The 17,949-nt window shown below is 42.6% G+C and overlaps 1 protein-coding gene across 1 annotated transcript in view; it reads right to left on the reverse strand.

The window, feature by feature from the left end:
• Positions 1-1,657: 1,657 nt before the first annotated feature.
• The window catches only part of NKAIN2 (Na+/K+ transporting ATPase interacting 2), a gene marked incomplete at its 5' end in the record, with an annotated part of 470,357 nt that continues 454,065 nt past the window's right edge, over positions 1,658-17,949 (reverse strand). The window contains 2 exons of the mRNA XM_015423828.1: positions 1,658-1,824; positions 7,281-7,362. Of these exons, the coding sequence (XP_015279314.1) occupies positions 1,815-1,824; positions 7,281-7,362 (92 nt within the window). The remainder of the gene's footprint in view (positions 1,825-7,280; positions 7,363-17,949) is intronic.

Here is a 17,949-nt window from a genome sequence, read left to right on the forward strand (position 1 = left end):
TACTGCAACAGATACAATGATGCAAATGCTGAAGATCAGGACAGTTGATCTTACAGACTGGACAGTTTTTGATATCACATGTGCTGTCTGCAAACCAGTATACCATGCCATTATACCCATGTTATTTTGTATTTCATAGTTAATTACACTCACTTCCACTTATATTGTATCATTATTTTTGCTGCTGGGACCTGACAAATGTGTTTATTTCTATAATGACTGTTCTATTGTCATCAAGATTTATTTCTGTGATATATTATACCCATGCAGAGACACCAAAATTGGGGAGGGAGGAGGTGGACTAATTGAATGGACATAGTTATCATGATGCGTTTTATAGGCCACACAGAACACACACACTTGGCAAGCACAGAAAAGAGTTGCTTGACAAAGATTTGGTGGGCAATTTGCCCATGCCAAGAAGAAGTTATGCCTTTCAACTGTTTCTGGCTGATGTACTTGTGTCAGTTTTCAGTAAAGAAATGAGGGTTATTCATGTTCCCCCTCCCCTCAGAAAGCCTGAGCAAATAGTCTCCCCACTCAATGAAAAACCACTGAAGTGGTTGAATTTACAGCTCAAATTCAGGAGATAATGGATGTTCCTAGGCATTGACATTATTTCATAAACACATTGACCTACTAGTAAATTTCCCAAAGGCATCTTGTTGCCAACTACATAATAGCACAGGATAGGGTTTTTCTTTTAGCCACAATAATACAGGAAGTTAAGATACACATTCTAACACACAATAGATCCCCCAAATACCACAAAAAGTCTTCAAAAATATCACCAGTGCAACTACTCCCACCCCAACTTAAAAAAACCCAAAACAAAACCAAGAAAGGTATTATATTATCCAGAGTTTTTTTCTTTAAAAAAAAGCTCACTTGTGTAGGATTTTCAACTGGAATTTGTTATAAAAGAGTAAACATAGTTAATACATATTTAGTTGGTCTCTGTTGATAGAAATATGCAGATATTTCTGTCATTAGTAAAAGACATAGAGTCACTTATAAAAGCACCTGGAGTGCAGTAAATAAAAACAGTGGGGTTAAGGAACACTGTTTTTGTTGTTTCTTTCCAGATATTGGCAAAAGTTGATTTTTCTGCATTTTCCAACTCCCCCAAGAGCCCAATTCTTCTATATGTATTTTAAAGTGTTGACATCCTGGCCACTCTGGTGGCTTCATAGTAAAGCACTTATTCTCTGATGATTTTCTCACACAGTCGACTCTGGCAGAAGCAGAGTCTATCTCCTGACACAGACTTAGAAATCTTTTAGAATTAATGAACAGCATGTTGAGCCTAAAGGAAGTTGCTTCAGAAAGCCCACACTGAATTTCTCTGATGTGCAACTTAGGATGGGTTAAGGCAAGTATGTACTATTCCAGCCTTTAGGGCAAACAACTTGCTGCCTATTGACTTCTTGTTTCAAGGTCATCACAGTATCTTTAGTGTTTATTAAGAAGACACGGCTCCAGACAGAGTACAAAAGAACCTCAGAAAGAACCAAGTGGAGGAGACAGGAGGAAAGGGGAAGAAAGTAGATAGCAGCCAGAAGATGGCACCACTGCTTCTCTGTTTGAACCTTCTGTATGTGAATTGGGAGATTCCAGGATGAGCGAGAAGGAATCTTGTGCACTCTTCTCTGGGCTTGTTAGAAAGAGATGCTTCGGACTCCAAGTATGCCTGGTCCTGTATGTACTGAAACAGAAAAAGTTGGGACTTCTTTCACTCTTTGCAACCCATAGGAGGTCATGCTGGAATAAGTCCTTGGACAGGTCCTTCCACTCAACCACATGCTTTACTCATGTCACTTTGACCTAAAAGAGAAAAGTTAAAAAGGCAATGATTCTTTGTCAGAAAAGAAGCTGAACTGCACTTCTTCACTTAGAATTTCTCCCACCCACAACATGTTTAAGGGGACATAGTGTTTAGATGAATTTTTGTGCATTTTCATCTTCAGAGTGCAGTCCTTCAACTGCTCCTGAAATGACAGCAGTCTTGCCACCAACGATGAAGAGAAGAAGATTGGATTTATACCCCGCCCTTCACTACCCAAAGGTGTCTCAGAGCGGCTTGCAAACTCCTTTCCCTTCCCCTCCCCACAACAGACACCCTGTGTGGCACGTGGGTCTGAGAGAGCTCTGACAGAAACTGCTCTTTTTCAAGGACAGCTCTTATCAGAACTACGGCTTGCCCAAGGTCATCCAGCAGGTGCAAGTGGAGGAGTGGGGAATCAAGCCCGGTTCTCCCAGATTAGAGTCCGCGCACTTAAACACTACACCAGAGTATGACGAGTGGGGGGAAAGGTGCCGTTTCTGATCTGGATCCTTCCTTGTCCCGTTTATGCTTTTGCCTAACACACCATTAGCACTGTTATGGACTGATCACCCTCAGCACTGATACATGGGAAGGAAAGGAAGAAAGCGAGTGTCCATATTCACTCCTGAAACTTCCTATTCACCAGTGGAAGTTCTCGGGTTCCAATTCATCCTCTAGGGTCTAGGGTTGCTCAGGCTCTTGTGGCTCACAGGGCTGTGATATGCAGATACTTGATCTCAGTTTTAGGGAAACTGCATTCTATTGTTGCCATTCGGAGCTCATGCAAACATAATAAAGAAATAAGGCAAATTGCACCAGCTCCCTGGCACTAGAGATGGCAGGGCATCCAGGAATGACAGAATCCTTAGAATCATAGAATCACAGAGTTGGAAGGGGCCATACAGGTCATCTAGTCCAACCCCCTGCTCAATGCAGGGTCAGCCTAGAGCTTCCCTGACAAGCGTTTGTCCAGCCACTGACACACTCTTCTGGAGCAATTCTTCCAATGCATTAGGCATCGGATATTATATTTTTTGCCTCTTATTTTCTCAACAAAAATGTTTATTGTGAAGAACATAAGAGACTGGCACTGTAGTCTTTACTTCCTTATTTCAATGTCCCTACACTTAATAAGGAGCTGCAGTGGCTCAAGTGGTTAAGACGCCGAACTGCAGGCTGTGGAAGGTCAGTAGTTCAGGAGTTCGAGACCCGGGTGCCGCAAGACGGAGTGAGCTCCCGTCTCTAGTTCCAGCTCCTGCCAACCTAGCAGTTCGAAAGCAAGAAATTGCAAGTAGATAAATAGGTACCACTTCTGTGGGAAGGTAACAGCGTTCCGTGCGCCTTGGTGTTTAGTCATGCGGGCCACATGACCACGGAAACATCTTTGGACAGCGCTGGCTCTTCGGCTTTGAAACGGAGATGAGCACTGCAACCCTAGAGTCGGACTCGACTGGCTTTCAAGCAAGGGAACCTTTACCTTTACCTTTACCCTTAATAAGATTCCCTATGGTAGAAAGACACTCAGGCAGTGCAGAGGCTTACTCTACAATTCTAACATTGTTATTGATATTCACTTTTAATAATCCAACATCATGAGATTACTGATGGGGTTCAGTTACTCTTTCTACTCGCAATTCCATTAAAAAACCATAGCCAAGCACATCAAGGGCAATGGGATGAGAATGGGCAGCAATATTGCCACTCATCAAACCACTTCTTAGGCACCAGTACAGCTAATAGTTTATTATGAATCAGCACATAGCAGTTTTGTTTGAAGCTGGGAAGTAAATTCTCTTGAGTTCTCCTTTTTATTTGAGGGGAGGAATAACCCCCCCAGTTATTAAGCCTTAGAGTCCCAGAAATTTCATTTCAAGTGTGAAAGTTAGCTCAGACAACAGCCATTGTTTCCCCATGTCAATGTTCAGAGCTCCAGGAGTGGGAGGATACTGAGATCTTACTTCTCCTCCACATGTAACTGTCACACTCTAGAGGAGGGGAGGGGAACAGATTGGGAGAGGCAGCTTTCCTTCTCTTGGCCTTATATCTGCCTGAGCATCATCAGTGGTAGCCACAGCAACTGCAGCCTCCATCAGAGGGGCTTGGAAGGTGATAGAGAAGTGGCTGGGGAGGGGCTTATGCCAGAAACTGGCATTTTCCAAGTGGTATCAGAGACCTCTTTTGCAATGTAAATTTTCCAGGCTTTTCCTTAATTCAGCTTGGGGAAGTCTGTTCATGACTATAATTGAAATAGCCTTATAAAGAAGTGGGATGGTGCACTGAGTGCTCTCCATGTGGTGAGAAGTGGTGGTACGAAAAGGAACAGCCAATTGGTGCTACCCGTGTAGCTCTTTTGTCTGTGTTGATACTCAGCAGTTCTTCCAGCAGGTTAGGAGAAGCTGCACGGTAAGCTCAAGGTACCATGTGTTCAAAAAAGAAAGCACAATCCCTTTGGCAACATTGTACCCTTTCAGGCATTTCCAGATTTGCTCTAAAATGCTAATTTCCTCTGTAAACATCCCTCCCTATGTTACTACTGTGGGGTTAAGACGCTTTCCAAACCTACATGTTAAAAAAAACCCCACACCCTGTATGGCATTTTAAAATAATTTTAATGTTTCAGTGTTAATTTTTCTCTCTCTTCTAAACAATGTCATATGGGAAAATTAGGCTAAAATAATAATAAATGAATGCAAGAAAAAGGACTTGGTGGAGCTTTGCTGGAACTGTACGACTTCAGACAACAGGTGGGAGGATTATCTAAATCAAAAAAGAGTTTTTGCCCTTTCTGGCAGGATAGTTTTAAAACATACAATCTTCTTGTTTGCCTCGCCCCCAACTTCGTAATACGCTGCTGGGGCAAAGTCCTGGGAGGGTTATGCCATGTGCTTCTTCCCACTTTAAGTGCTAAAGAGTTTTGATATGGCAATGGCCCTTTTGGTGCATTAGTAGAAGCATCAAGCCACATATTCATTTCATTTTTGCATGTGCTAAAATCTTCTACCTGTTGGTGAGAAACGGACTGGGAACCAACAAGAAGGAAAGCAACCCAGAATTCTTAATGTTCCTCCTGTGTTTCCTTGTGTTCAAGCTACAATCTTAAAAATTTATATTGACTTCTTTTGCCCTACAGCTTCAACTTTCTTCCCAGCCGGTTTTAGTAAGCTCTGTAAATGCAATCAGCCACTCTTGAAGCCGAGGACATAAAGAGAATGAGATAATATCTCAGCTAGAAGGCTCCATATGTTGATGGCAAGGTATAGTTTATGAAGGAAGAAATGGGATTAGAATTGCTCCAAGTACCTAGGAGCTAAAAACAGTGAGTGGAAGAAATAACATTTTGCAAGTGTACAACACTTTGACAAAAGTGAAAAGAAAGATTTCTTTGGGCAAATACAGGCGAGAAACTGTTTTGGTCCATGTTTCACAAGTCTGGTACCTGAGCATCATCACAAGATCTGTATTTTATACACTCTTCTGACTTGTGGAAGTACATTAAGGGCAATACAAATAATATGGCCTTCAGCATGGAAGCTCCTGAAAAAAAGGATCTTGCATACAAAGTCTTTTTTTTTTTAAAAAAAAAGAGTGGCTATGGCTCAGTGGTAGAGCACTTGATTGCATGCCAAAAGGTCTCACATTCATCTCCCATATATTCCTGCCAGAATGCCACACACATCTCAGGCCTTGTTCCATGTCCCTGACCTTTAGAGGTGCAGTCAGTGCCCACTGAGGATACAGCTGGCTCCCCAATGATAGAATATCCTTTCCCTGGCCAGTCTATTTGGTGCTGTTGCTGAACATTTTCCAGTGACAGGCAAAAACCTTTTTAAAAAACCTGAGCAAGCTTTTAGTTGATTGATTGCCCTCTTTCGTTGGTGTTTTTGTGTTGTTATAGTTAATACTGTTTTGGATTAGAGGGTTTTTATGATTATTATAAATTTTAGACAAGTTTATGATTAGTTTTATTCAAATACTTTTGTTCAACTGGTTTGTCTTTCGATGTGTTGTAAGCATACGTTTAAATGGATGGAAAAATAGACAGCAAAGTTCAGATTCCTGCTTTCTTTAATAAAGGTCTTATTTCGCTTGGTGATGGGATAGTCATCACCAACGAAGTTTTCATATTACTTTTTTCTATTATTTTTTTTAGTGTTTGTAGAAAATGATAAGGTTATGTCAAATAACAATTTTCTTTCCATGACAAACCCCTTCCCACCCCATTAAAACAAGTAACTACGCCAATTCCATCAAATATAAAATCCATTTACAATGTCTATATATTCAAGTTATTCATCTTTAGCTATCTTCTCTTCTTGTTGTAATAGTTTAATAGGCATCTTTGATGGTTATTTGAAAAGAAGAGAAAAAGAAGGAAGAAGAGGAGATTGGATTTATACCCTGCCCTTCACTACCCAAAGTAGTCTCAGAGCGGCTTTTTAACTCCTTTCCCTTCTCCTCCCCACAACAGACACCCTGTGAGGTAGGTGGGGCTGAGAGAGCTCTGACAGAAACTGCTCTGTTTCAAGAACAGCTGTGCCAGAACTATGGCTTGCCCAAGGTCATCCAGCAGGTGCAAGTGGAGGAGTGGGGAATCAAACCCGGTTCTCCCAGATTAGAGTCTGCACACTTAGCCACTCTTGGCATCTGAACAGATGAGTCTTCACATCATTGTGTTTAGTCAAAGTATTGTCTTCTCTTAATACACAATCCACTCATTAGAAGCCAAATTGAGCACTTTTGCCAACTATGTACAGATTTTACAGGGTCCTTAACCTTCCAAGCTCATACTTACTAGATGACTTACAAAGCCCACACTTTTGGCTTGTGAATTCCAAGGAACAAGAATACTCCATGGTGAAATCAATTTGTCTAGCCATTACTGACCAATTTTCTTTCAGGACTTCAACATGAATGAGTGGAATGAGCTATCACTTTTAGACTACCTTCTGTCCTGACTTCTAGACCTCAGCAGATACTGTTGTACACTGAAGCTTCACCATACAATTCAGTGGAAGCAGCAGTGAAAGTGTACTCATGTGCTGCAACCACCAAAAAGAACTGTAGAGCTCTGGTGTGCAGGAGGGCAGCACCATGCATGCATCAGAGCCTGCACAACCAGAGACACAAAAATCTCCAGATTAAGAACTTGTTTCTATATTAGTGAAGTTAAGATCACAACTGTTACATGCTTTAAAAAAAAAATTGGGTGACAATGGAAGCCGATATTTATCCTAAGTTAAAGTTGACTAGCCTAATAACGCTGTAATATCACAATCTACATATCAGTGCCATTAAGTCAAACATCATAGATGACAGCATTTTTTTTCGCAGAACAGAAAAATTAGCATCTTAATGTGTCTTGAATTTAAAATACCCATAAACACTGGCTATTTCAGACCATATTTCCTCTTAACAACTAGCATAGCACAAAATAATTTGGAAATTAAGTACTTACATGTACATGGGCTGTAGTTGTAAATGAGATGTCTTCTGAGGGCCTTGATAGCCGTAAGAGTCAAATCCTCCTATGAAATCAACTGAAAGAGGAGGAAATTGCTTTCATTGCTGAAATCATTCCCAGAAGAGACAAACTTTACCATTAGAAATAAAACAAAACCAAAAGCTTCTACAGACACTACACTGGGTAGACATACTGAAATGTGTATTAACATGCACACGACTGACAGTGCAATCCTATGCAGAGTTATGCCTTTCTAAGACCACTGAAGTAAAAATTATTCTTTATACGTGTGCTGGGTAATTCTCATGTTACATTAAACACAGGTACAGCTCAATGTGTGATTTAAAACCCACATTTATTTTGGTACTGGTCCCAAATTTCATTTGTATTTATTTGTATTTATTTATTAATTCAATTTATTTATTAATTCAATTTATTAATTCAATTTATTAAGCACCCTCCTCAGTGGGATGGGGCTCAGGGAAGTGTGCACAAAATCAATTAAAACATCATATAAAACAGTTTAACACCAGACTAAAATACCTCAGGTTAAACAGTAAGACAGATCAGGCTAAAACAGTACATCTTTTTTTTTTTTAAATAATTTTTATTGGTATATTACAATCTGAGTGTTTCCAGTCAAATACCTGTTATAAAACAGTACATCTAATTGACTGTAGATGATGCTAAGATCCTAACAGCACCGCTGTCTCATGAGGGAAGGGGCAAGGGAGAGGAAGATGGGAGTGCCAAGATGGGACCATCGCTGTCCTCAACCAAAGGCCTGGCGGAACATCTCTGCCTTGCATGCCCTGTGGAATTTTAGTATATCCCGCAGGTTGTGGATGTTACTCGGCAGAGAGTTCCACAAGGTTGGAGCCAGGGCAGAGAATAGCCTTGCTCTGGTTGACAGCTGGACATGTCTCGGGCAATGGACCACCAATAAGTTTTGATCTCCTGAGCACAGCACTCTTCTCGGGGTATACCAAGAGAGGCCGTCCTGAAGGTACATAGGTAAAGGGAACACATATTGACTTTCCTACAAACAGATGTACACATGTACATGCAAAATGTATATGTGTTAACTGTAATCTGTGAACAGGGTTGTAAAGTAATCCTAAACAGAATATACCTTTCTAAATCCATCAAAGTCAATGAGTTTAGAAGAGTGAAACTTTTTAGGATTACATAATGAATGCAAACCAAGCACAGCATTTCCAAGATTAGACACGGACTGGGTTTCATCTTCACAAACTGATAACCATTTACTGTACCCAGGGCTTTTTTTGTAGAAAAAGTCCAGCAAGAACTCATTAGCATAATAGACCACACCCAGCAGCAGAAACTCATTAGCATATTGAGCCACACCCCTGATTGCACCACTCATAAGCATATTAGGCTACACCCCCATGTTACCAGAAGTGTGGTCATCCAGCCACACCCACCTTTTGCTTCTTATTCTGTTTACCTTGTTTGTTGTCAAAACCCAGGGCTTTTTTTGTTGCAGGAACTCCTTTGCATGTTAGGCCACACACTCCTAATGTAGCCAATTCTAATGAGTTTCTACTGCTGGGTGTGGCCTGTTATGCTAATGAGTTCCTGCTGGGTGTGGCCAATTTGGGAGCCAGCCAGAACTCCGTTCCTGTGCGTTCCTGCCCAAAAATAGCCCTGACTGTACCTATAACCAGAAAGGAGAATTACATACTGTTCTTGTTGTTAATAGGTATAAACAACACATTTGTTGTAGGCTTTCCATACAGTAAAGCTATTCCTTTGCAGCCTGCATGTTACAACTGGTTACAGATTATTGTGTCATTTTTGCAGCTGAATTGTGGTTTTGTGAATAATAGGCCAAAGGACATCTGAAAGACTTACTCAGGCAATGCAAGGAACCTATTAGAGCAGACATGGCTCATTGTTGTATTTTATAAAGAATGCATAATTCCTTGGTCTTGCACATCTATTAGGAATGAGTACTAAGCTCCTTTCATGGCTACTTATATTAGTGATCATTTTAACATTCTTTGGCAATTAATTCCATAAGAACATAAGAAGAGCTCTTCTGGATCAAACCTATGATCCAGCGAATCAAGCATTGTGTTTCACCCTGTGGCCAACTAGTTGCCCTGGAGGGCCAACAAACTGGGCGCACAGGCAAATGCCTACCTATGATGCTACCTCCTAGTATTGGTATTCAGAGGTTTCCTACTTCTGCATATGGAAATTCACTTGAGTCACTATGGCTAGTAACATTTGATGAACCTGTCCTCCATGAATCTAATTCCCTCTTGAAGCCACCTATGCTCATGACCATCATTTTGGGTAGCTAGGCCCAGCCCAGCCTAGCAACCTGAAGGAAAATGTTGTGACAGTGTGATGACATTTCCAAGAAAAACCTGGAAATTACATTGTGCCTCTCAATGAATCACCAGAAACTCTACGATAAAACTATAGATTTTTTTTGGCAATTCCTAGAGAGAACTTGATGTCATTTCCAGTGGAAACCTGGAAGTGACATCAGTCTTCTCTAGGAACCATGAAAAATTGTATGGTTTTATCACAGATTCCTGGTGATTCCAAGAGAGGTGCAAAGTCATTTCCAGGTTTTCCCCAGAAGTGAGATTGTACCATTAGCTCAACAGTCATTTTAATTTTTTTATCTCGCTGCAACTTGAAGCAGTGGCAGGAAATGATAGGCATACACAGAGGTCATTTTGGGGGGGAACGTGGGGGAATGCAGTTCCCCCGGGTGAGGTGCAGGGGGGCGGGGCACATGATGAAGCCCCGCCCCCTGCTTCCGGCCGCCCCGCCTCCAGGCCTCATTCAGCCAGGAGGAGGCAGGAGAAGAGGGAGGGTAAGTTGCTTCCTCCCCGCCTCTCCCCACCCCTGCCTGCCTGGGGCCAGGGAGGGCCTTTGCGGGGCTTCCTCGCACTCCCGCTGGCCTTGCACGTCCACCGCCGAGCCCCTGATGTCAGGGAGTGTGGATATGCTAATGAGTTATGCTAATGAGTTCCCCTAGCTCTTTTTCTACGAAATGACCCCTGGGCATACATGAGGAATCTCTTTCACTCACTGGAGGACTGGCAACCCTACCATCACTATGTCTCTAGGCATGAATTCCATGATTAAAAGACTCACTGAGCGAAGATATATTTCATCTGTCCTGAACATATTGCCCATCAACTCTATCAGGTGCCCCAAATATCTGGTATTTTGGGAGAGGGAGAAAAAGCCTCTCTATTCACTTTCTCCACAGAATGCATAATGTTATAGACTTTTATCATGTCCATCCTTAGTTGGTTTTTCCTTATAGCCAGGTGCTCCAACTCCTTAATCATTTTGGTTGTCCTCTGCTACTCTTCCATTCTTTATGTTTTTTCCCCAGACTGGCTTGTGGTCAATTTCTTCAGATTTTTCAACCCTGTGATACTCTGAATGAACACTGTATATAGCAAAGAGATCCCAGTATAATGGCACCCAGTGTCTCTAAACAGTAATGCACATTATATTTCCCCTCCTAACTAGTGTTTCCTAACTGGCTTTTTGGAATCTGTGTGGTGTCCAGATTGAGCTAAAAGTAATAAATCCCACCTCCCCACCCCCCTAAAAAATCCCATTCCAATTGCTGCCCTTTTAGCTGGGCTTTTTATCCTAGCTGTGCCTAAAAGGTCAGTAAAAGTGTCACACTGCTTCTAAGCCCTGACAGCATTAGCACTGAATGAATAAATAAAGTTTATTGACTGAATGACCACAGAAGCCGTACATCCTAAAGTGATTTATCAAACACACTTTAGTACATTTTCCTTTTTATCTTGTACATCAGCAGCAGCAGCATGACTGCTGTAGGTCCCTTAATTATGTTTCCCCTTCACAAACAAATCCAAAAGTACAGAGCCATAATCCCACTGACTGATGTGATACATAAAAGCTTTGATGCATTTCATTCAAGGATGTATAATCTTAAATCTCATGCAGCCTGATCTTGTGCATGATTACCCAGATACAAGTGCCACTAGTGTCAGTGAGACTTATTCCTCTGTGCACAGAATAGCACTTCCTCCTCTATTGACTGTCTTTCTCAAACACAGCAACCAGAAGGGGTCCTTCTAAGCTTCTGACAGAGGATAAAATATCTAATCTCTTCCAACTAGAGATCGTCGAGCGGAAGAAGAATGATATGATTGCAAAGATTGTTTAGTGATATGTTTTTTAATAAATATATTCCTTAATGTACTTGCAATAGTTTTATTCTTTAATATAAATTTTATTGAAAAAGTTATTTTTCAGAAGAACAATGATAAAATACCAAATACCATTGTGCCCTCCCCAAAAGCATAACACTGGGCTAATAACAGATCTGTAGATCAGAATCCTGTAATTGAAGCTTTAACAGTGTCCAGACGTCACCCAATGTGGCTGCCAATGGCCATTTTCAGTTAGGGCTGCCAAGTGGGGGCGGGTGGCGCGTAACCCCCCGCTTTGGAGGCCCGATTCCCGCCTCCGCGGAATCGGGTCCCGGGGGAACTCCACCCCCCAAAGCGCTGCGTGGCTGCGTCACCGGAGATGACTCAACCACGTCAATCACGTTGGGGGCGTGGCCCCGATCGTTGGAGGGGAAACTCTCTTGTTTTCCCTCCGACGATCGGGGCCATGCTTTCAACGTGATCGACGTCACGCGTCACTTCTGGTGACGTGCTGGTGGTGTGCGCGCACACACACACATCGATGGATGGCTCCTGGAGCCCAGCGAGGCTCCCCCGCCGGTAAGAAAAATTGACTTGGCAACCCTATTTTCAGTGCCCCTGTGTAAAAGGAGCAGGCCATGGTCCCAATACACCAAAGGGTCTGATTTTCCTGAAATAACACACATCATGGATTGTTAGTAGTTTTTTCCTTGTCTCCTTCCAGAGAACCATAAGTTGCCCCTAAAACTTTGAGGTGTATAAGGAATAAGGTTTAACAGTAGCTGCTGAAACACATACCAGTCAAGATGCAAGTTCATCTGGTCTGCACATATTTGGGATTTGCTATTCAATTTAGTTTCTAGAAATATTTGCTCTGATATTTTTCTCCACAAGAAATGGCAACTACCCTGAACAGAAGGGTCTCTGCTGGCACAAACATAGCTCTGGGACTTGGGAGCCTTCACAAAGGGCAGCAGAGAAAGAATCAGCTGAAAAGCAGATGGACAAATAGGAAAGAAAGAATATGGCACAAAACAGCAAAATCATACTTCTCGTCACCATCCAGGCAACAAAAGGTAGCAAATGATTACAAAAATGAAAGCAGCAGTGAAGCAGACCAGTGGTCTTCAACCCATGGATTGGGACTCTATACAAGGTTTTGGATCCCACCTGTAGGGTCACACGTCCTTAAAAAGCCGCCATTTTTTTGTTTCTTTTTGGAAATACTTTTGTGGGGCCATACATCTTACCTTGCTTTGCCACAAGCTGAGAGGAGCAGCAACACAGTAAGGTGAGATCTTCCGTGGCTCTAAAACTTGACCCATTCCTCACTATAGTACAGTTCCTAGTTAATCTCCTAGCGCTCAGCTCCTAGTGTTTCCTGTCCCTTGCTGTCTTGGCCTGCTGCCCACAGGTCTGATCTTGAGGTCATAACTGTTCATGTCACATGATTGTCCCCCTCTTCGTGTCACATGCTTGTTATGTCATATGCTTTGCAGCTTAGTGGGCCTATTATCACTGCCTGGAGTTAAAGATGGTTAAGATGGGTTGACTGAAAGATTGAAGACTGCCAGACTAAATACTTACATTACCCTACCAGTGTGGAGACCAATGTTCCCTCTAAGATGAGTTACTGTGAGTTAGCTCACAGTTTTTTAGCCTCTGGCTCACACATTTCTTGTCTTAGCTCAGGAAGGATGGCTCCAGAGCAAACTGATTTATGCAGTAGCCAAATTGCTCGCTCACAACTTTAATGCCAGTAGCTCACAAAGTAGAATTTTTGCTCACAAGATTTCACAACTTTAATGCCAATAGCTCACAAAGTAGAATTTTTGCTCACAAGACTTCACAGCATAGAGGGAGCATTGGTGGAGACTGCCAGTTACTACTTCCACACGGCAGCTACATTTTATGGTATTTTATAGAATGATTAAAATATACTATCTCTATATATAATAATTCTCGGTTGGTGCTGGTACGCTGCTGAACATTCCACATGGCGCCCACAGCCTTTGGCTCCGTGATCTCTCAGTCAGAAGCTGGCTGCGTTGCCTGAGTCTCATCTCCAACATTCTAAACAGTTTGCTGTTCCTCTCCCCCCCATAGCCAGTCAGAACACAGAGGTTATTTGCATATGTGGCCTGATTGGCCTTTGCCTCAGAGCACAGAGGTCGTTAGAGGCCTTTGCCTCTAACATTCTAAACAGTTTGCTGTCGCTGTTCTGAGGTCAAATGTGTTCTGAGGTACCCTTAGTGCCTGTTGGGAGAAACCATTTTTGCCAATCTCCAGGTGAGGGCTGAAGATCACTCAGAATTACAGCTGCTTTCCAGATGGCAGAGATCAGTTCCCCATGAGAAAATGGTGGACTCTGTGTCCTTATATACCGCTGAGATGGCCCCTGTATGGCAGCCAATGTGATGTAGCAGTCAGGGCTTCAGAGCACAGTAGAGGCTGCAGGTGAGGGGTGTGTGTGGAAAGCTAAAGAGGGAGAGGTAAATAAAGGTAGGTTCATGATTGGCTGGGAAGGAAATAGGGTTACCAACATCAGGTGGGAAATCCCTGGAGATTTGAGGGATGGAGCCTGGAGAGGGTGAGGTTTCAGGAGGGGTGGGACCTCAGACAGGTACAATGCCATAGACTCCACCCTCCAAACCAGCCATTCCATCATGGGGAACCATTGTTGCCAATCTCCAGGGGAGGGCTGGAGATCACTCAAAATTACAACTGTTCTTCAGGTAGCAGAGATCGGTTCCTCTGGAGAAAATGGTGGACTTGGTGTCATACCCTGCTGAGGTTGCCACAGCAAATTGATACTGAGTGCCCAAGGCCGGGGCACTCTCCCAGACCCTCTTTCTAGATCTCGTTGTATTTATTTCCACAACGGGCCTTATTCTTAGTAAAGGTATAAAAATCAAGATACAAAATAAATTACTATTACAGGAATATTCACACAACAATGATTTTCCAGTAAAACCTGGATATGTCAAAATGACTCTGACTGAGGACAATTTCATTTAGTTTGTCTCCAGGGTATGTGAACTAATAAAATGCAAATAAATAACAGTTGTACCAAATAGAGAAAGCCTTTTAAAAACAAACAAACAAAAAATTATCCTGAGCTTTGGTCTTCTCCTAAGCTGATGGCATAGTCAACGCAGCCTGCCACATCAATGATAATTAGAAGAGGAGAAGAGATGAGATTGGATTTATACCCCGCCCTTCATTACCCAAAGGTGTCTCAGAGAGGCTTACAAACTCCTTTCCCTTCCCCTCCCCACACCAGACACCCTGTGAGGTAGGTGGGGCTGAGAGAGATCTTGACAGAAACTGCTCTTTTTTCAAGAACAGCTCTTATCAGAACTACGGCTTGCCCAAGGTCGTCCAGCCAGGTGCAAGTGGAGGAGTGGGGAATCAAACCCAGTTCTCCCAGATTAGAGTCCGCGCACTTAACCACTACACCAAACTGGCTCTTTTTTTTTAGAGCTCTGTAGAACAGAGTCTAAGATTTACCATACTAATTTATCTCCAGATATTGAAAGTAAGCATGTGTGCATGCATACACACACACAAAGAGCTTGTGAAAAGTTCATGGAGGGAATAGGAAGCAACCAAGGTCAGGTCATTTTTGGACGTTTCGTTCCCTGTTTACCATGACCCCAATATGCTACTGTATCTAATACGCTACTGGGGAAGAGAAGAGGGCAAGTACAAGTAACCCCAGAAACAGTGAAGTGGCTGGGCCAAAGCCAAAAGGATGCTCAGTTGTGGATGTGTCTGATGGTGAAAGGAAAGTCCAATGCTGCAAAGAAGAGTACCACATAGGAACCTGGAATATAAGATCTATGAATCAAGGTAAGCTTGATGTGTTCAAAAATGAGATGGCAAGACTGAACATCGACATCTTGGGAATAAGTGAACTAAAGTGGATGGGAATGGGCAAATTTACAGAAGACCATTATATCTACTACTATGGCCAAGAATCCTGTAGAAAAAATGGTGTGGCCTTTATAGTCAACAAGAGAGTGCAAAAGGCAGTAATGGGATACAATCTCAAAAACGACAGAATGATCTCATTCTGAATCCAAGGCAAACCATTCAACATCACAGTAATCCAAGTCTATGCCCCAACCACTGATGCAGAAGAGGCTGAAGTGGACCGGTTCTATGAAGACCTACAACCAGGCCCGTAGCCAGGATTTTTTAATTTGGAGGGCCTTTCAATAAGTCAGGGGGCACCCTGCTCACACCTCTGCACACTCCCCAAAGGAGTGCCTGGGCTGGATGGGAAGGGGGGGCTTGGCGGTAAGTCAGGGGGCCGGGCCCCGAGATGCCCCACTGTAGCTACGGGTCTGCCTATAACACCTCCTAGAACTAACACAAAAAAAGATGTCCTCATCATCCTAGGGGACTGGAATGCTAAAGTAGGAAGACAAAGGTAACTGGAATCACAGACAAGTTTGGCCTTGGAGAACAAAATGAAACCGGGCAAAGTCTAACAGAGTTTTGTCAAGAGAACACACTAGTCATAGCGAACACCCTTTTCCAACAACCAAAGAGGCGACTCTACACATGGACATCACCAGATGGGCAACACTGAAATCAGATTGATTATATCATTTGCAGTCAAAGATGGAGAAGCTCTATACAGTCAGTAAAAACCTGGAGCTGACTGTGGCTCAGATCATGAGCTACTCATTGCAAAATTCAGACTTAAACTGAAGAAAGTTGGGAAAACCACTAGGCCATTCAGGTTTGACCTAGATCACAGTGGAGGTGAAGAATAGGTTTAAGGGACTATATTTGATAGAGTGCCTGAAGAACTATGGACAGAGGTCCGTGACATTGTACAGGAGGCAGCAATCAACACCATTCCAAAGAAAAAGAAATGCAAGAAAGCAAAGCGGCTGTCTGATGAGGCTTTATAAATAGCAGAGGAAAGAAGGAAAGCAGAAGGCAAAATTGAAAAGATTTACCCAACTGAATATAGATTTCAAGAGAACAACAAGGAGAGATAAGGAGGCTTTCCTGAATGAACAATGCAAAGGTATAGAGGAAAACAATAGAATGGGAAGGACTAGAGATCTCTTCAGGAAAACTGGAGAAATCAAGGGAACATTCTGTGTGTAAAAAACAATGCATAGATTTAAGGTGTGCATAGGCATGAGATGCAGAAAGTGAAGAACAGGGAAGGAAGCAATGTGTTGTTCCTCCTCTACTCTTTTCAATCATCTGCCCAGAAAGTGGCTGATTATTAAAACAGTGTGCGCTTTAGGAAAGGGAATCTGTATTGCTTGGGATGGTCCTGGCGATTCCTAACTGGAGAAGTGCTATTTAGAGTTGTTGGAAATGTATGTATTTACAAGGTCTGACAATCCAGTCATTATAGGGTTAACTTGTTTACCTAGTATTGCTATTGTTTAGACTGACCTGGAAGGGATACCTGGCACTGAACCAATGGGGAATTAGCCCGGGAAAAGTAGCTTCTATTGTGATACAGATTGGTTGTTTGTTTTCAGGTGACTTCCTTTCTAGGGGTCGAGAAGAAGGACATATTCTCCATTATCTCTGTGTTAGTGTGTGACTATGTTTTGAGAAGTAAGCAGTAGAAAATGTAGCTGTTAGATGTTCTGTTATTTTGTAGGTTCCCTGTGTACCTTTTACCCTTAGAAATAAAGGTTTTTAAAAGCAAAGAAATCTCTTCTTTCCAATAGAGCAAGATCTATTGATACTCTGAGTTAATTTAAATACTTTTGACTATTTTACAACAAGAGTAACCTGTTTGTAATAACTAATAAGCAACTGCATATTTACTAGACTATTAAATCAATGTGGTAGAAAGATAATTAATTGCCTTTCACCTTAAAACATTTCTGCATAGCACTTATTTGGGGTCCAGATTTGCAGTTGATTAATACGGGGCTTTAGACTGCTTTGGTCCTCACCCAGCTACAAACATTGTCTGTTAGGTCTTTAGTATTCCAGTTTTTCAGGTATTTTCAGTGTTGTTCAATTCTTCAGAAATCTTTCCCATGAAAGGAATGTGGAATCGACCAGTCTGTAAATCTATATACTAATTCCAACAGAGGGCGCCTTGTGCAGATACTTATTTCCACTAACAGGAAGCTCACTCTCCCCCAACAGCTTTTCCAACATAGTCAGTAGACTTCCTGTGTCTGCAGAAAAATCCAAAAAGTAAAGAAATCCCCTCAGGGAGGGTTGAATCCCCCCCAATAGCTTTTGAAATGGCCTCTGCAGGGATCTAACTCCAGGCATCAACGGTGAGAGAGAGATTAGAACATTCAGGGCGGGGGGGGGGGGGGGGAAGAGGCTTCTAACCGGCTCTGTGGGTCAAAGGGGGGGGGGGAAGGGCCCTTTTCCAGGCCTCCGTTGGCCTTTCAGGGAGGGAGGGAGCCTTGGGGCCTGGCCTGGGGAGTCCCTAGAGGTTTTGAGGTGGGATTGGGGAAGGGAGAGGTCTCAGC

This window comes from Gekko japonicus, unplaced genomic scaffold (assembly GCF_001447785.1).
Source record: "Gekko japonicus isolate JY-2015 unplaced genomic scaffold, Gekko_japonicus_V1.1 scaffold186, whole genome shotgun sequence".
NCBI classification, from domain to species: Eukaryota; Metazoa; Chordata; class Lepidosauria; order Squamata; family Gekkonidae; genus Gekko; species Gekko japonicus.